General features: G+C 30.0%; 5 protein-coding genes across 5 annotated transcripts; 2 read left to right on the forward strand and 3 right to left on the reverse strand.

Annotated features, from left to right (window-relative positions):
* The first annotated feature begins 19 nt into the window (after window positions 1–19).
* Window positions 20–962, forward strand: LOC126869521 (uncharacterized). Its single transcript, XM_050626172.1, has 3 exons — window positions 20–216; window positions 548–708; window positions 783–962. Exons 1-3 carry the CDS (start codon window positions 171–173, stop codon window positions 855–857), a joined length of 282 nt encoding a protein of 93 aa, XP_050482129.1. The 5' UTR covers window positions 20–170; the 3' UTR covers window positions 858–962.
* A 161-nt stretch (window positions 963–1123) lies between these two features.
* On the reverse strand, window positions 1124–5721 carry LOC126869502 (exocyst complex component 1). Its single transcript, XM_050626131.1, has 12 exons — window positions 5028–5721; window positions 4393–4941; window positions 4057–4211; window positions 3748–3975; window positions 3396–3632; window positions 3087–3327; window positions 2792–3009; window positions 2534–2724; window positions 2082–2449; window positions 1840–1985; window positions 1566–1760; window positions 1124–1494 (listed from the first exon to the last, which is right to left on the reverse strand). The coding sequence occupies exons 2-12, from the start codon at window positions 4838–4840 to the stop codon at window positions 1342–1344; spliced, it is 2580 nt and encodes an 859-aa protein (XP_050482088.1). The 5' UTR covers window positions 4841–4941; window positions 5028–5721; the 3' UTR covers window positions 1124–1341.
* Window positions 5722–5872: 151 nt separating this feature from the next.
* On the reverse strand, window positions 5873–8139 carry LOC126869505 (microfibrillar-associated protein 1). Its single transcript, XM_050626137.1, has 4 exons — window positions 7798–8139; window positions 6954–7630; window positions 6708–6877; window positions 5873–6629 (listed from the first exon to the last, which is right to left on the reverse strand). Exons 1-4 carry the CDS (start codon window positions 7892–7894, stop codon window positions 6194–6196), a joined length of 1380 nt encoding a protein of 459 aa, XP_050482094.1. The 5' UTR covers window positions 7895–8139; the 3' UTR covers window positions 5873–6193.
* Window positions 8140–8334: 195 nt separating this feature from the next.
* On the forward strand, window positions 8335–10079 carry LOC126869509 (46 kDa FK506-binding nuclear protein-like). Its single transcript, XM_050626143.1, has 4 exons — window positions 8335–8518; window positions 8696–8785; window positions 8957–9845; window positions 9920–10079. Exons 1-4 carry the CDS (start codon window positions 8509–8511, stop codon window positions 9999–10001), a joined length of 1071 nt encoding a protein of 356 aa, XP_050482100.1. The 5' UTR covers window positions 8335–8508; the 3' UTR covers window positions 10002–10079.
* Window positions 10080–10564: 485 nt separating this feature from the next.
* On the reverse strand, window positions 10565–18297 carry LOC126869504 (uncharacterized). Its single transcript, XM_050626136.1, has 8 exons — window positions 14596–18297; window positions 13768–13963; window positions 13381–13596; window positions 12953–13299; window positions 12142–12881; window positions 11849–11885; window positions 10857–10926; window positions 10565–10747 (listed from the first exon to the last, which is right to left on the reverse strand). Exons 3-7 carry the CDS (start codon window positions 13566–13568, stop codon window positions 10892–10894), a joined length of 1347 nt encoding a protein of 448 aa, XP_050482093.1. The 5' UTR covers window positions 13569–13596; window positions 13768–13963; window positions 14596–18297; the 3' UTR covers window positions 10565–10747; window positions 10857–10891.
* Window positions 18298–18622: the final 325 nt, after the last annotated feature.

The raw sequence follows: 18622 nt of genomic DNA on the forward strand, positions 1-18622 counted from the left end.
ACAGTTTCATGCGCAGATGCGCAGTAATTATAGGTATTGAACGTATTTTACTCTATGATTTTACCAACCTACATAGTATATACTGGTACATACTATTTGTCTTTTCATTCGTCGCTGTCGGCGGATCTACGTATTGTTTAAGTATCAAAAATTAATTTATAACAGTAAAGATGTTACGACATATTTTACAACCAATTGTCCGAAATACACGAAATGGTAAGCTAGTAATATTACTATGTTTTATTCCATGACACCAAGATAATATATTATTGAATAATCTTATATAACATTGAGAATTTGATATTGCTGAAAAATGTTTAATAGCAATTACAAAGCTTAGCTTATATATATACATACACTTTTCTTAACTTTATCATTAGTAATTTATTTGATTAATTCTTTTGATACTTTCTGGTATTTAATAAAGAGAAAGATTTTCTATTTTTGCATAAAATTACTTATAGCCAAGAGAAAAGTTATTTTAATAATGATTTCCTATATTCTATTATTTATTATATTTCTATTAATAACATATATAACATTAAAGGTGTAAGATCATACCATGTACCTAATGAACTTAGACCACCAAGTATGGATGAAGTGCTTGTACCACAAGGCTCGTGGCAGCAATCACATGCTAAAGCTCAACAAAAATATAACTTACAGTTAGCAGCTGGTATCATTATACTTGGTGCTACTATAGCATATGTATGCATATATCAAATAGATTACTGTTTTAAATTTTGTTAAACTATTTTTACTTATATTATCTTAATTTTTAGGGTAGGGTATCTGGATTGCTTTGGCTTAACTTCCGTCCACCAAAACCAGAAGATAGGCCTAAAAGTTCTAAATAAAATGAATTCAAATATAATATTATAGCAGATAATAATTATAACAATTGTATGATTGCTTTATTGTAAAAAGTAATAGTAAAACATTTATGATATATATAATCCCTATATTACATTTTTTTAATTTATATTTACAAATAAAGTTTAGTAACTTAACATTTACCTTAAAAGATACATATATCTTCTCTATTTTTAATATCTCTACATTAAAAAAATTTTCTTACATTTTTAAGAAATGTAAAAATTATTAAGAGTAAAAATACCAGAAGTATATAGATTGAATTTTATTAAATAAATAAGCTTGTTTTATTTATCTTATTTCACAAGAAGACTCAAACTGAACAAAAATCTAAATAGTTCATATGAAAATTAAGTATTTACATTTTCTTATCAAGAAATTACATTATTTTGTTATTGTTATTTCAATTTAAATATTAATATATATTATGAAACGTTTATTTTACAACTAGTAAATTATTAATTTTTTTCAATGAGATCGAGCTATTTCTGAAAAAAATTCTAAAATATCTTGTATAGTAAATTCAAGAGTTACCATACTATCTGGATAACACCTTTGAATTAGCTCTTCTATGTATATATACTGCGCGATAAATTCACCTTGCATTTCACGCCAAACAACCTAAATAAAAAATTATACAATATAAAATATAATACAGAAAAATGAATAAATTATTCGTATTTTTAATTTACTTGTAATAAATTTTCTTCTTCGCATAAATGTTTCTCAACCTTTCTGTACAAATTTTCTAAACCTTTTTTAACTTCTCGAGCAGGATACTCTTTTACGACACGTCTAAGTTCTTGTTTACTAAAAGCCATTTGATAGCTAACTTCAGATTCTTTAACTCCAGCACCAACTTTTGCTTGCACGCCTTCAAAGAATAGCTGTAAGTATATATTATACATTATAATAATTAAAAGAAATACTATAGAAAGGCTAAGAAAAAAGATTTAAGTCACAAACATTCAGTTTTTCTAGGGGTCTCCCAAAATATTGTGTAACATATGCACGTAAAGCATCCTGATATTTTTGTTTAGCTTCCTTTCGTTCATGGTCAAATATAGGTATTTTTAATTGTGATAGAAGATCATATAAATGGTGAAAGTTTTCTAAAATATAACACAATTATTTATTTAGCGCTAATAATTTTAATTATTAACATACACAATCATAATTAAAGTATAAAGTTAATAGATTTATCTTACCCATTTTAATAACCTCTTGTGGAGTTTTATGATGTTCTCTGCTATGGATGACAATAGCTTCAAACATTGTACTCACTAATTTAGTATACCACTTCTCAAGATCAACTTTTCTATCTGAATTTTTAAAGATTTTTTCTGCCGTTCTTGCAAATGGTCCAAAATTCTCTACATATGGTAAAATACCACATTTATTTCTGCGATTAACTTTAGTATCACAGAGAATTGATTGTAATTGTGTTTGCATAAATTTATCAAATGCTCTTTTAACTTGAATTAGAGCAGAAGCAAATGTCATAGATAAAAATGAACCAGTGTCTTGCGCTGACATAACATGTTGTGACAAACGTACCAAGACATACATACACCAACTGAAATACTTTTTGCATTAATTATTCTGTAAGCAAATTAAACAAAAATTAATTGTAGAAATAAAAATTTTATAAAATACTTACAAACTATCGATTTTATCCAGAAAGGCAATAAAATTATTTAATTCAGTTTCTAGCGATGGAAATATAGCCGCCATTGTAGCACGCACTTCTTCATTTACTTGTCTTTCTAATTTTTTACTTGCTGTAGAAGTCACTGATCCAGGACTTGCAGCTCCATTACTAACATTATCTGTTTCTTCCATTTCACTACTCTAACACATTTAGATAGATACTTAGTTTCTGAATATTGTAATAAATCTGTAACAACAATTTACATACTTTTGATGGAGAAAGAACAGAATCTAATTGTAGAAACGAAATGCAGAATGCTTGTTCTGCGAGACAGACCGGTTGCATTTGAGAAAGCAGACAATCAAGTACCGAGTCTAAAAGATTTCCTTCCCCTACTGGTGCCCATGTTTCACCACTTAATAAGCAAATAGGTGCAGGATTCAGTAAATCTTCTACTTTTTGGCCACTAGACTTTGATGTATTTGCTTAAAAATGTACATTCTTGTAAAAAATGAAAATTTATTATTATTAACAATGAAGAAAAAAAGTGTAACATATATACCTTGAAGGCGTTTACAAATTAGTTTATTTTTTGCTTCCTCAAAAAATCGCTTTAAATCCCTTTTATATAGTTTACTCATTGTATCTGTATATACTTTAGTTAACTGTATAAAAGCCTTATTATCTAATGCTCTTAATAATTGCATTAGCTCTGTATATGGTTCAAGTTCATGATGAACTGCTTGATGTGTTGGAAGAATTAAATCTGTCATTGACGTAGACATATCTCCAACATCATTGCCCTATAACAATATTATACTTCAATATCAATGATATTTTAATTTTGTATTACTTTCATAGGCACACATACCAAATGTATGAAGAGATTATTTAAATGTCTAGCAACAATTACAGAAAATTTTACTCTAAGTTTATCAAGTCGTCTTTTTTGTTCTGTTACTGCACTTAATTTATCAAGTCCGGGTGGTAAAGGAGCTGTTATTGCTTTTAATAGAGCAGCACCTGCTTGGCTAAGTTCTTCTTTTTCTCCTGGAAGCTCAGCTTCACTCAAAACACGTTGGTGAGTTGGAGAAATATCTAATTGTGACTTACAGGATTAAAATTATTTTATTATTACAGAATTGGGATTAAAATAATTACAGAATAAGAATTTTATACAAATAAAAAAAGTTGTAAAATGTAATAAAGTAAAAATTACTTACTATTACTGTATTCAATTGATCTAAGAGGAGCCGTGCATTATTATTAGCTGTATGAATCGCCTGATTTTTTTGACCTACACGTGCCATAACTTCCCTAATTCTACCAAGGGCCTCATCATAGGCTGCAAGACGAGATTCGACAATAGAAGCTTCAGTTATTGCTGCTTCTATACTATTCATTAATTGAGTTACACAGGCTTCTGATGCCAAAACTGATTGTACATTTTCCTGTATTAATAAAAAGTAAATTCCCTCTGAATTGAGATTTCTCTTAATAAGAATTATAATTCACTAAAACTATAATTTTACCCCATCAAGAATTGAAAGATCCTTAGAAAGGGTTTCCATAAAAAGTTCCGCATTAGAGACTGCATATTCACAATCCTCCATTAATTGTTTTAAATCAGCAGCTTCTTTTTCAGTAATAGGTTGATAATCAGATGAAATAGGAGATGTTAACAGCTCTAAAAATATTTTAATATTAGGATAACTGAAATTATTTTGTCTATATTATACATTACATATCTATTTAAACTTTAAATTCATATAAACTTAGTAATATCAATTAATCATATATATGTAAACAGATATTATTTAAAATATAAATAAATAATAAGCTAATTACAAGCAAACTATAATGTTTACCTGGTGTGAAAGTAATACTATCACTTTCCTTTAATGAACTGGGATCTATAAGTAATTCTTTTGGAATATTTTTAAATTGTGGCCTTTGGGCTAAATTGCAAGAATAAGTATATAAATTACTTATAAATGTCCTTCGTTCTTGTGCTGTTGTCACTGACCATTTATATACTTTATCAATGTGCAATTCTATATCCATAGAATCATTTTTAACACCATCCACAATTTGAATATCGCTTAAAGGCCATGATTGTTTCTTCTTAAATACATTTTTATCATTCTTTTTTACTTGGTATAAAAGTAAAGATGAAGGTGAATCTGTAGTTGTAGTTAAGCACAAAAAGCTCATTTTCTTTTTTCTATATGCTTTACTGACATAACATACGCTTAATAATTTTTCATCACTAGGTGTAAACACTTCCCTTTGTAATGTATGTCTTATTGCTGCCATAACTGAAGTTGAAGTTTGAAGTTGAAGTTTGAGTTTATATAATATACAAGCAATATCACTTTAAAACGTTATTTATAAGTAAATTCGCTAATTTAAAAGGCCTGTAATAAACAAATTGAGAATATAACAAAATTATATAACTTTAGTCATCTTTAATATTTTTCAAATATTATTACAGAATTAATACCTGTTAGGTTAGTGCACTTTAATTTCAGTCACATATCTTTTATAATTTATTATTCGTTACAAATTTATGGCAGAATATAATTTTACATATTTTATATCAAAGTCAATCACTTGATTTGTCTACGAATCTGTCAAATACAATGTCTTGTTTGCCAGTTTTTTAGTTTACTGACAAATGTAAGTACTAACTGGTAGATACCTGGTACTAACCTCTACTAACTACCAATTACCAGCTACCAACTACCAACAGTAGGTACATAGCCAAGTTCAAAATGTGTTTTATTAAATGCAGAGATTTGTATTTCAATGCTCAAAACTAAATCGCACATTAGCCTAGTTGAAAAACATAAATTTAAAATAAATGACTTAAATGTTTTAGGCCTTTACACATTCTTCATATACACTGAATAATATTACTGAATGTTATTAGAGATTAGAATTTCTTGGTGATGCAATACTTGGTAACAGAATGTTTAACCATTTTAGAAGTTATTTTAAATGTTTATTGATCAATATGACATTAAATGGATATTTAACGTATTATTTTAGATTTCTTAGTTTTAAACTATATTTATGAAAGTTGCAGATATTAAACCCTGGTCAATATATTTGAATTGTAATAAAAATCCTATGCATTATACATAAAAAATCACATTTGTAAAAATAACTTAACGATCTAAACATATTTTGCCATAGGTAACTATTATTATTTGTGGTAATGTATATTTTTTATTTAGACAAATATAACATAGTGAATATAGACAAATTAGCAAATATATTCTAAAAGAGACAATTCCTGAGTATCATTAGTAATAACTAATACTTCATCTTTGTTAGAATTATTTAACAATTATATAATATTTTTCTCAGGAAATTAACTGTTATTGATGATACGAATATTATCATGGTACCTTCAAAAGTAATTATTGTTGGAAAAATAAAACATTTTCATGAGTACAAATAAGTTTAAATAACATGCTTTAAAAACCTTGATATGTAAAAAAGTAAATCAAGATTATAAGATATACTAAGAGTTGTATTTATACATTGTTACATATTTAAGGTATTCAAAAGCCCCAATTAATAAAAAAAAATTTGATTTAAATAAAACAATTTTACAATATGTTACTAATTCTAATATAATATAAAATTCTTAACGTATCCTGATTAATTTTCATTTTTTCTTTTTTTTAATGATGGTCGTTCGAATACTTGCTTCATTCCAGCAGCTTGATTATTGTGGAATTTTAAATTTTGTGCTGTTTCTGAGATCCATGGTGAATCAAATTGAGTAGTATCTTGATCAACTAGATGAGTATATTTAGTTCTACCACTGCGTCCAAAGTTTTTCACTTGCATAACTTTAGGTAAAATCGTTTTATCAAAATGATCCTCCAAAGTTGCACCAGAGAAATCTCGCTTGAATATATTATCCTCTTTATCTAAGTAGAAAGCTCCACGATGATAATATTTTTGTAGAAACTTATATTTTCCTTTGGCTGCTTTATTTGTAATGACTTTTGGATTTAAGCGCGCTTCTTGTCTCCGCTCTTCTTCTGTCATGTTACGTATTCGTTCAACTTCAAGTCGTTCTTTTTCAAGTCTATAAGAAATGTTTTAAAAAATATTATAAAAATTTTTATATATATCAAATAATTGTTATTGTAATAACGATACATACTGTTCTCTTTCTTCACGATCACGTTTAATTCTTTTTAATTCTCGCAATTTCCAAGCTTCATACTCAACTTCATCATTCTCATCATCTGTACAAACATCTTCAAGTTTTCCTTCATGCTCACTGGTGGTTTTACCTACTTGTGCTTCTTTTCTTATTGCTTCTTCTACCATCTATGTAATAAATAGAATAAAGGAGATAATCACTATTAGTTATTGATTTATTTACTAGTCATATAATTAGATTTACCCGTAATGTTTGTCGTTTCCGTTCTTCTGCTAACTTTTTAGCTTCAATTTCCGCTTGTTTTTGTTTCATTGCTTCTTTTTCTTTTTCCATTACCGTAATTCTGTCTTTCTTACGTACAAAAACTGGCTTCAATCTTGGTCCAGTTTCTTCCTCTGAATCTGTATATTCTTCATATTCGGAACTTTCCTCTGAGGTATCACCTGACCTCTCATCTTCTTCTCCATGAATTAATTCTTCTTCATTTTCTTTTTTTGATAAAACCCGTTGTTTTAATGCTTCGCGTCTTCTCTCAATTTCAGAATCTGATAATTCTTCATCTTCTGACGAATCTGAACTTTCTAACTTTATCCTTTCCCGAGTTCTTTCAGGCTCAACTTCAATTAATTCTGGTTCATGTATGTGTCTATGTCTCTCTGCACGAATTTCTGTATTAGATTCCTTCTGCTTTTCTAAACGCGTCAATCTTCTTATACGTGGATCATCTTCATCACATATTTTCACTTGCGAATGTGTAGGGGTATCTATAGAAATTTCATTTTCCTCATAACTTTTATGTACACGCCTTTCTAAGAAATCTTCTTCTTCGGACTCTTCTTCTGAGCTAGCAGCTGGTGCATAATCAGGTCGTTTACCAGAGACATAACGATGTACCTTTACTTTTTTCATAGAAAGTTCACCTATAAATTCAAACAAAATATTTTAGGTATTGTAACACTTAAGACATAATTCACAGAAACAACTGTTGTTACTATTTATCTTTATATTATTGTTACTATTTTTAGACGAAAGAGGAAGATAATTATTATGGTTAGTTAAATATTAATTACAATATTTAATTACTAACCTTTATCATTTTTTACAGGTACGGCACCAGCAGTACTCTGAATTCCCATTGGCGCAGGTGCCAAAGAATTATTTGTAACAAAATAATCCATCATCATTTTGCTAATTCACAACATAAATTTTCCAAGCAGTCTAAAGATATTATAAATTATACTCTATCTATGTCTTGCCAATAATAGTCAAACACACCTGACCGTGGTCAAACATTTTACACTTAAAAATATATATGATATAGATGTGCTATCGACCACTCTTTAAGGCCATGCCAAAAATGCATATGATTCTATGACTGTAAACTGTAAATCGTTGCTAAACTCTATGTCGTACCGCCTGTAACATGATCGTAATGAAATTACGAAATATTACTTCAAGTACAAAAATTAAGTAAAAATATTTTAGTGAAAACGTGATATTATCAGTAAGAATTGTTATTTATTAAGTTAAGAATTTCAAGGATAAGAAAATGTTCTAAAATCCATCAAGTTTTAATCGCTGTTATTAAAATATGGTGTTGAATCTACAAAAAAAATTAGTTCGTGACAGAAATTGATTTGTAGGTAATGGCGCTGTATGAAGTCTTTTAGTTGTTCATTAGTAGTTGGCGCGAGGTCGTAAAGGGCACTTGGTATCTGTATTTGAATGTAAAAAATAGAAAGTTTTATAATTGATATTTCATTTTACTGGAATAAGAGTCAAAAGTTACACAGACAAAATGTTTTGGGGTAAGTATAATCACGGTTAAGAATTATCTGATGGTTTTCCAAAATTTACCGGTATAAAGTGTTTTAAAATGGTGTCGCCATGTGGTTTCGAAAAACGGTTGCTCCTTATGAAAACAATATTTTACGAAAAGGAATTTGTATAAATATTAATAATAATTTTATAATTTTTTTTTTTAGGTTTAATACTGGAACCAAATAAACGATATACACAGACCGTTGAAAAATCATTCCATGTATCAATGGCTAGTTTAAATCTTCAAAAAGCCGGTAATATTAATAAATTCGTCTTATGCTAAATTTAAATTTATAAATAATCGTTCTAAAATTTGAATAATAATCTAGCATGTTATTCAAATCTTAAATAAGTAATTGAAAAATTGAAATTTGTTATATTTCTAAATAATAATAGTATGTCATTTTATACTTTATTTATTATAGATGACGGTGTGGTACAAGTGATGTTATACTATGAAGGTACTAGTTATTTGTTATGCAATTTGAGAAAGAGCTCAACGTGGCAAGTACCACTTGATTTAAATTTTCATGAGGGAAGTACAATAGCATTTATATGTCATGGCCATGGTCATGTACATTTAACTGGTTATTTAATACCTGATGAAGATTTGGACTTGGATGATCTAGAGGACGTAGAAGGCGAAGAAGAAGAAGAAGAAGAACAGGTACCACAGTTGGTTGACAAACAATCAAAAAGAAAAGCTATAGATACCTTAAAGAATGAAAAAAATACTAAGCGTCTTAAACAAGAAATTGAAGCAGAATCTTCTGATGAGGATATAGAACTAGATGGCATGAATGAAGAAAATGATTCTGATGATTCTGAAGAAGGAGATGAAGAATCACTATTAAATGAAGATGAAGATGAAGATGAGGATGAGGAGGGTGAAGAAGAAGATAAAGAGGAAGAGGAAGAGAAAGTAAAGCCTCAACAGAAAGATAAAAGAAATAAACAACAACAACAAAAAAAGAAAATACTAAATGGAAAAGAGGCAAAGCAAAAAAAAGATAAAAGGGAACAGCAACAAAATGAAATAAATACCCAAAGTGACCAGAAAACAAGGGTAGTAGAAGGTGGAGTGCAAATAAAAGAATTGAAAGTCGGTAATGGTGTTCTTGCCAAAAGTGGAAAATTGGTTTCTGTATATTATGTGGGTCGTTTAAAAAATGGAAAGAAATTTGATGCAACAACACAAGGAGACGGTTTTAAATTCAGGCTTGGGAAAGGTGAAGTAATTAAAGGATGGGATGTTGGTATTCAGGGAATGAAAGTAGGAGGAAAACGACAGATCACAATACCTCCAGCTATGGCGTATGTATCATTCATTTATCTGTGAACTAAATTTAAATATATTATTCATATTACGTTTTACATGTTTGTTATAGGTATGGAGCAAAAGGCTCGCCACCTGTTATTCCTGGTAATAGTACACTGATGTTTGAAGTGGAACTTCGGAATGTACATTAAACTTTTATGAATATTTAAGTATTGTTAAGTGATGTATAATGTATTTTAAACTAATAAATGTAATACCCTTTTTCATTATCTTACAAAACTTCAATTTTCTTGAAAATACAACATAAGAATACATAAATAACTGTGTTGGAATACAAAGTAAAATTACATTTTCATATAACTATATGTTATTGATATACAAGATGACGAGCTATTTGTTTCTAGTATTAGTATCAGTAATTATTATTAGTAATAGATTTGCGAGAAAAGCAGAAGAGGATAAAATTTTATTATCTTTTATATAGGTAACACAATAATTTGAACAAACTTTTTAAATCTCCCATGAATTTGGCGTAATAACATGAACATCCTAAATATAATAAATACTTTGCACAAGATGTATATTATGTATATGCATAATATACTTATGGTTATTTAAAAAGTTGTAAACAAATATAAAGTTTAATATTATACAATAAATTATATTCGGAATAATTGTGTTTATAGACAAGTTTCATTTCAATGCTTTTTCATGGAATTTTCGTCTTAATTTTTTGTCCATGATAATGTACAAACTCCATTTTTACATTCCTTTACAAGTTGCGGGGGTTGTTCATTATTTGTTAATTCTATTTGTTTGTTTCTGAACTGCCACCATTTTATAAATAATGGCTGTATCAAGAATCTCCATATAATGAGTAATATTGGTATAGCTACACATGGTATACATACCATTTTAAGCCAATTTAGAATAAAATCTGGAACAATGCAGGTTATTATATACTAAACTACTGATTAACTTAAAAATTATATTTTTCTATACAGCTACTTTCACATCATTAATGTAAATAAAAATTGAATTCGTACCTTAAGTCAAACAAATGTATTTTTCTTTCTATTACTCAAAATAATCGAGCAAGTAAATAATTGAGATAATCTGAAAATATACAGAGGGATATAACCTTTATATCATACGATTAAGTATTAAATATTTAAGTTCATAACAATTTATTCTATTATTTTATGCATAAAAGAATAATATTTTTATCAAAACTTAAATTCGGTATGTATTATTTTTTACTATATTTCAAATTATCGAATTTTATTTAACGGTAGTTGTGTTATACGTATACTGTATACTCACGTACGTGAAAACATGCGCAATGATTGACTTCAACAATTAAAATAATGTTCTATATCCAAGCCAATGTTTCCTTCATTAAAGTACCTAATATATCTTTAACAATTTTATTTTTAAGTAAAAATGAATTAAAAAAATACAGATAATCATGCTATTAAGGAAAAATCAGCTAAGCTCTTATAAATTTAATTTTCTTTATTCATTTAACTAAATTTTTAATCATATAATTTTTCATGTCTTATCGTTTATCTTAGTTATATTACTTAATATTACTTTATCTGGATATACATTGCATATTAATATTCATACATAAGAAAACATGGTCACAGCCATATATTGCTAACAGGATTTAGATCCTATTATTTTAGCTTAACAATATAAGGTACTAAAAGCATATAAAGCAAGTGTCAGTCAGTATTTTTACTAGAGTTACGAAAGTACTCTGATTAAGTTGTTACGATTTATAAATCGAATTACATGCTTCCAAATACTTTACGTCCTTTTGTTACTGATAAGGAAACAATGACGACACTTAAAACAAAGAAGACTAGTCCGAAGAAGGCGGTCAGAGCTCTGCACCATTGTCGTTTTCGTTTTGCTTTTGCAATTACACGACCTAAGCGTTCCGCTCGTGAAACGTCGAGCGTGAAATCTAAGTCTTCGGCAAATCCTCGCACACGATAATCCCAATTATTTCTGTTGGATGAGAAGATTCTACCTTTGTTGAATGAATCACCGTCACTGCACTCCAACTGCTGAAACATCAGTCTTGATACGTTGGTTACATTGACATTGTGAATACTGTTATTTGCTCTTAACGTTATTATGTGCAAAAAGGAATATACATTACAGGTGAATCAGGTAATGAATCTATTATATGGCAGTAATTGCTTTTATCTCTAAAGAGTTAGATCTATTTGTAACGATTTGTGCATCGAGTAAAGAAGTCGGTTAAAAGATTATACAATATGCGTTAAATTTATAGCTCAGAAGTATTTCACATAGACTTACCATAGAGTATTCTGGTTCCTTAGAAATAACTTTATCCCGGTCCTGTTTGTTTTCTTCATTAATATTGATCGCCTCTTTCGTATCACTTCTAATACAACGGTTCAAATATATGTTTTTCGTTTTTTTATCGAGAGCAATTGAACGATTTAAGCATTTGCAAACGTGCGACTCAAATGTGTTTTTATTGTTCTGCAGTGTTAATTCTGAATTTGTTCTTTGACAATGATTATCCATGAAAAGTATAACCGGTGGATTTTCTTTGTTTTCTGATCCATCGTGCGTCTTGGTTTGTTTGTCATTTTTAGAAGACGACAAAAATCTGTGAGTATGTTCACAAGTGCATAAGCAAGTGTACCATGGATTGTGCAGATAAAGGTGTCGTGTATTATCGTAAAGTTTTGAGTTTACTGGATTGATTTTCGACGACGAATTTTTATTGCTACTTAATAGACACGAATTCTTGTCGTTTAAGAACGATCGTTTGCTTGGTAAAAAAGAGGAATTATGGTAAACGTACTCATAAAGTCCTCCTTTCAAACCAATTCCTTGGGCCACCTTATACGAGATATTGTGCAAGATCTCTTCTGGTGTCATAGCATTTTTGCCTTCTATCACAGAGTTTAGTGTTTGAGATAATTCAAGGAGGACATCGTGTGCTGATATACTTGCAGATTTTTCATAATCCCAATCGCAATATGAATAGGTATATGCGCAACTGCATCCGTAACATGTGTACAAAGCTATTATAAACCGCAACATGTTTTACTGTTTTTATAAGACATTAAAAGAAAAAAAGAATCTATTTGCTTACTATCATATTCGGGATTTTCTTCGCTCTGATAGAGTTCGCGCGGATTGGGAAATGCAGTCGGCCAAATAGGACGTGGAATCGACTCGCTCTCGTGAATTACAGCAAGACCTCCGCTGAATTGATCCTTCATTGTTAAAGGTATTCCTCGAAAAAGACTCTGACCGGAGACTGCTGATGTGTAACAAGAATATGAACCAGCCGACAATGGCGGAGAATGGCTGGAGTAACCGGAACTGGTCGAAGTTCGGCAACATTTTTTTAGATTATTTCGCGTTGTGGTCGTTGTTACTGTTGACGAACCGGCTACGAATCTTGAAACATCAGCCTCTAGCGAGTCAGCCTCTATCCTGAAGAATAATTTTTTCTGCTTTATATCAGTATTTCAAAATATTTAATTAAAAAGTGATAAAAGAAGAAGTTTCACTTACCATTCTATCTCATGTAAACCAATTCGTGGTACCGCGTACAGATTGTCAGGATTGCAAGTGAATCGCTCATTCGCCGCATATAAAGACAATTTAGTAGTTTCACTGTCAGAGCTAGTTTGGTTCCCACCTGAAACTGCCAAGGCCGTTGCGATTGCGGCACTGGAACAAAACTTCCCGCGTTCCAGCATCCCCTGTTACGATCCAACCTAGTACCACCTATACGAAATTCCCACGAAGTCTTAAAAAACTATCACATTCTTGTATGTACTTTTAACGGTGCCATCAATAAAAGCTATTAACATTAATACAGATAAACAACTATGATTTTCAAAAATAATTGAATATGCCATACGGGTATAAATTGCGTACGAATTTATGTATTCGTACCCGGATGGTTCGTGGCTGATGACGGTGTTACCGCATGGATTAGATGCAGGTTCATCTAGGGCCAGTAACCACCGTTGCATGCTTTTTTAGAATAATCGCCCGCGGGCTAATAGCCACGCGTTTTCATTCTTAAGTTCCTCCATTATCATTAATATTTCAGCATCATTCTTTGCCTTCTTCTTGATACTCACTGAATCTATAATACAAAATTATGATGAAAAATTACGATGTATTATTTCATCGATTGTTGAAACTGTACAGAAGAAATTTCCAATTCTAATTCGTCATTTATCTACAGGTTGACTAAATTAATACTGCAACTTAATTTTTCATTGAAATTCTAGCTACACGATCGAATCTATCAGATAACAATTTTTTTAGCTAGATATTTATCGGACATACTGCTTAGTATTGATGCGATGGATGACCCAAGTTTCAAGGTCGCTTTCACATTCGTCATGTTCACGTAAGAAATTGGACAATGTGAAACGAGTATTACGTTATATAGGACATTCTTTACAGACTGATGAAAATATAAGATAATATTATATTTTTGCAATAATTATTTACACAACGAATTTTTGAAAACAAATTTTGTTATCGTTTAATTAATATTTCTTGTAATCTTTATATTTTTATACTCTTTAAGCTTCATAAAATAATCAACTATTTTCTTGAGAACAATATTAAAATATAACCATCATATGAATCAAGCCATAGAAATGAAATATGTATCCGATACGGGAATCGGTCAGCCGGACTAATATACCAGAAGTAGCCGTGTACGCATAACATGTATAATAAACATGGTATCAGCCATACAATTACCTAGTGTACCACAGACGAGTACTCGTCTGTGCTAGTACCATGGATCAGTGTACACACCGTAGCGCCCAGCACTCCGCATTCCGCTTCTTCCAGTCGGAAACTTTCACGTCACTATAACTCACTGCCCGGTGTTCAGGTATTACACGGTGCACCCTAGAATGTCGATTGACGTTACAAAAGTCCTGTGTTTGGAGAAGAATGCAGCTCCAGTCAGAAACTTAATATTTCTTAGATACATTGCATAATCGGAAAAGTTTTGTATTAAACCTACAAACCTACCTAATTCGGTAAATATCAATTAGTTTGCATGTTCAAAAAGAGAAGGGATAAAGTTGAAATAAAGAAAAACGTATAAACGTTTATTAGATTAGGGTCATTTAATTAAGTAATCATTAAATGTTCGATTGTGAATTTATTCTTCTCAAATCTCGATTTGAACTCAAATTGTAATTTTTTTTTTTTTGGCTCAAATTGTAGTTTAAACCATTACGGTCATTTTTCTATTCATTTAACAATATGTGCGCTTTCTCCATTTTTTCTTTCTTTTTTCTTTTTTTTTTTTTTTTTTTTTGTTCCTTTTCTCAATTCTACGATTAATTTTTGTGCGCTTACGATATATAAATAACTATATACGCTTTATTCCTCATTAAGAAGCGAACATAGCGTGCTGTAACTTATCTTATAGGAAGCTCGTACATACGTATGAGCGATCTGCAAAACGAAGTTACAAAAAATATTTAACTCACGAACTTTCACTCGTACTCATTCAGGACCGTCGTATGAAAACGTACCGCCCCACAGCTTGAAAATAAATACCCGCTACTTCACTCTGTTACGCTACATATCTACGCTTGAGAGGACCGAACTTGTTCTTTTAATTGACTAACAGATCCTCAGAAATACAAGTATGTACAAAAAGGAATTAATCGAAACACACTTTCTTTTTCAAACGCCGTATATGCTAGATTACGGTTCTTACACAATAAAATCAACAAACTCGCAGGAAATAATAAATTAAGCATGTAAATATTCGAAAAAAAAGATTTTCTCTATTTACTTTGACGACATCGAAAGTGCTGTATAGAATTTATAATCAATTGATCTTCCGTCTTTCTGTCTATCTTACTTGTTTTTTTACAAAGTAACTATTTTTTGCAATTTATAGAATGCAAATAATGCAATAATTAGCGATAAGTGAGAAATTTATAAATATTAACATAGTATTATTGTGTGTATTGTATGATTGTAAAATATGAAATAAAAGTTTAAGATTACTGGTTAACAATATAGTAGAAGACGATCATACGATAAAAATTTTCTTTCGGTGGTACAAGAAAGGCAAAATAGCCCCGGGCAAACCACAACTTTCATATATGCAGATTTATGTTTCGTATCATTGAACGGATATACGAACTTTGGCCGTTGGAATCGGCTAAATAGCCAGAGGGTAATACCTATAGCTTTTCTTTTCGCTGGAGAAAGTACAAAAATAACAATTGTTCCATGGCAATGAGTGTACCTGCATATTCAGCGAAGAATCAAAGGATTACGTCAGTTTTACTGGTCCATGTGTGTACGTGCTTCGGTAGTCAACGTGCGATGCATTACCCAAAAAGATACACGTGATTTAGTTTCCATCTGACTGAGATGTTCATTATTTTCTATATTCTTTTTTTACTAAATTTAATTATCGTAAAAAGAGCCTAAATTATTCAAACTATCAATGAAATAGATGTCATCGCACAAGATGCTTTTTATAACTAAAAAAAGACGCGATATAATTTTGAGAATATTCATAATTAACCTTCAGAGGGATAACCAATAAAATCGAGTAACTTGTTATCAAGTTGTTCCATGATTTGTTTCATTTTTTTTTTCACAATTCGTTCCATGATTAGATTATTGTTTAAAAATGCTTAAAATATTAATCAAGTTCTAATACTATGAGATATTATGATACATTGAAATTTTTAATGTAGAAATGAGCGAAAATCAATGGTTTATGAAAATGAACAACTAAAATTCCTTCAGAGGACGCGTTCATTGGTTAAGAAAAATTGACTCTGAACAGGCCCTGACTTTTCGACCCACGGCTCCACGGCACGATGACTCGTGGACCATTGATCGTTTCATGTTCTTATACCTTCATCCTTCGACTCTAACATATGGCCATTCTGTTGAAACTCACTCCATTTCGCAATTCTCGTCACAGAGTATCGCGTACTTGTAGAATTCTTCGCAAATTTTTGTTTGCAATACAAATTTTACTTCACCTTCTATTAATTAAATCGTTGTTTCGTTATCTTGCTATATTATTAAAATTCATGGTATCTTTGATTTTTAGTTGATAGGGTGATATACGCACTTAAATTGCAATTGTCATAAATTATCAATTGACTAAATATTTAAAAGAAAAAGATCATTCGTATATCGCCATAGAACCCTATCCTATCAAGTTGAACTATCGTAATTGAAAACAAAAGTAAATTACTAAACAAGAGGAGCTAAGTAGTTGAAACAACATATCACATAATAGTAACATCATCGCAAGTGTAATACTGCAGGTATTCTTATGATATACGATTAAGTACGATTTGTTGTTAAAACATAGTAATATAAACCATTCGATCATATTGATTAATACATTCTATGATCAAATCGATTAATTTACACGGTGATTCTATTATGAAGATTCATTATCTATATATTCGTGTTTCTTTAAAATATGTACACACATACAGTTTAGAATAAGTTAAATCTCTATGAGTAAAATGTTGCAACGTTGTAAGACACAAATAATTTTCATAAAAAATGATACTCGATTTACAGTAATTGTTATTGTTATTTGCCATGCACTCTCAACCAGGGACGGATTAGCCATCGAGCAGTTTGGGGTAATTCCCGGTGGGCCGGTCGGGTTTTTGGGGCCGTTATACGTAAAATTTAATCAATGAACTAAGAATGGATGGCCGGTCATGTCGTTAATGTCCCGGTAAAAATTTACGTCCCAGTCCACCCCTGCTCTTAACCATACATTCTTCCGATACATACATATGTATATTTGCATACTCCGCTTATCTAACTATTTAAGGATTATCTTAGTTATTAACTATTTACTTCACTGCGTACTATTCGATATATTACATCATTATCACACAAAGATTTACAGTACAAACTATTCTCTACCTGAGAAACTAAGAACAACTAGGAAGAAGAATATGTATGTTGATATAAAGTAGAAGATGTATAAAAAAGTAACTAACTGAGAATTACAATTGTAATAGTAATTATAAAATCATTGAATAAAAATTGAATTTTAAATTATTCATTGCTTTCGAAAATCTACATACGCTTTTAAGTATCTGTTTCAATCTTCTTCCTGCGTCAATAAACTTTGTGCATAGAGGAGGCTGGGCGCTCGGAATACAAAACTTTCACGCGCGTGCCAGCGTGACCGTTACACTCACGACGTTCCACTCGCGAACGCCTAAAAGAAACTGAAAGTCCTGCTTCTTCGTCATATAAACTCGACCCATTCGAGGGTCCCATTCTATCTTTCAACGTGTTATCACGTCCGGAATCACGTAACGAATAGACAAATTATCCATTTTACCTGCTGTTTGTGTTGCCTAAATTAATTAAGCAGATACATACATTATTTTGCCACCTATAGCAAAATAAAATAAAGTTACAAAAGTTTTGTTTTTTATTTGATCTGATATGTTTTATACTATAAAACTTATAAAACTTTTAAATAAGATTTATTTAAAAAATAAAAATGATGATGATATTAGTGTAAATATTGATGTAAAGAAAATTGATGTATATTTGAAATGAATTATTCAATATACTCTACGATATCTTTTTATTGTATGTATATATAAGTTGTAATTTCATAATAAAAACACTTTTGATCCTACTTACATATTTTATGTTCTAATTAATTAAAGCACTTTATTTTATTGAAAATTAAAAATTCTTTTATATTAAAAGTATGAAGTTTTAAATACATAATTTGTTGAAATTT

The sequence above is a fragment of the Bombus huntii genome, chromosome 9 (genome assembly GCF_024542735.1).
Source record: "Bombus huntii isolate Logan2020A chromosome 9, iyBomHunt1.1, whole genome shotgun sequence".
Taxonomy (NCBI): domain Eukaryota; kingdom Metazoa; phylum Arthropoda; class Insecta; order Hymenoptera; family Apidae; genus Bombus; species Bombus huntii.

Coding starts and splice junctions, on each gene's coding strand:
- LOC126869505 (XM_050626137.1), bottom strand. CDS start 7,894: ATGATGATGGATTATTTTGTTACAAATAATTCTTTGGCACCTGCGCCA. Junction 6,878..6,953: donor GGAAACGACAAACATTACGG/GTAAATCTAATT, acceptor TTTATTACATAG/ATGGTAGAAGAAGCAATAAG. Junction 6,630..6,707: donor GATCGTGAAGAAAGAGAACA/GTATGTATCGTT, acceptor CATTTCTTATAG/ACTTGAAAAAGAACGACTTG.
- LOC126869509 (XM_050626143.1), top strand. Junction 8,786..8,956: donor TTTAAATCTTCAAAAAGCCG/GTAATATTAATA, acceptor TATTTATTATAG/ATGACGGTGTGGTACAAGTG. Junction 9,846..9,919: donor ACAATACCTCCAGCTATGGC/GTATGTATCATT, acceptor TGTTTGTTATAG/GTATGGAGCAAAAGGCTCGC.
- LOC126869502 (XM_050626131.1), bottom strand. CDS start 4,840: ATGGCAGCAATAAGACATACATTACAAAGGGAAGTGTTTACACCTAGT. Junction 4,212..4,392: donor TAGTATTACTTTCACACCAG/GTAAACATTATA, acceptor AAATATTTTTAG/AGCTGTTAACATCTCCTATT. Junction 3,976..4,056: donor ATCTTTCAATTCTTGATGGG/GTAAAATTATAG, acceptor TTATTAATACAG/GAAAATGTACAATCAGTTTT.
- LOC126869521 (XM_050626172.1), top strand. CDS start 171: ATGTTACGACATATTTTACAACCAATTGTCCGAAATACACGAAATG. Junction 217..547: donor TGTCCGAAATACACGAAATG/GTAAGCTAGTAA, acceptor ATAACATTAAAG/GTGTAAGATCATACCATGTA. Junction 709..782: donor TTGGTGCTACTATAGCATAT/GTATGCATATAT, acceptor CTTAATTTTTAG/GGTAGGGTATCTGGATTGCT.
- LOC126869504 (XM_050626136.1), bottom strand. CDS start 13,568: ATGCTGGAACGCGGGAAGTTTTGTTCCAGTGCCGCAATCGCAACGGCC. Junction 11,886..12,141: donor AGGAACCAGAATACTCTATG/GTAAGTCTATGT, acceptor CTGATGTTTCAG/CAGTTGGAGTGCAGTGACGG. Junction 10,927..11,848: donor CGGTGATTCATTCAACAAAG/GTAGAATCTTCT, acceptor GTATATTTTCAG/ATTATCTCAATTATTTACTT.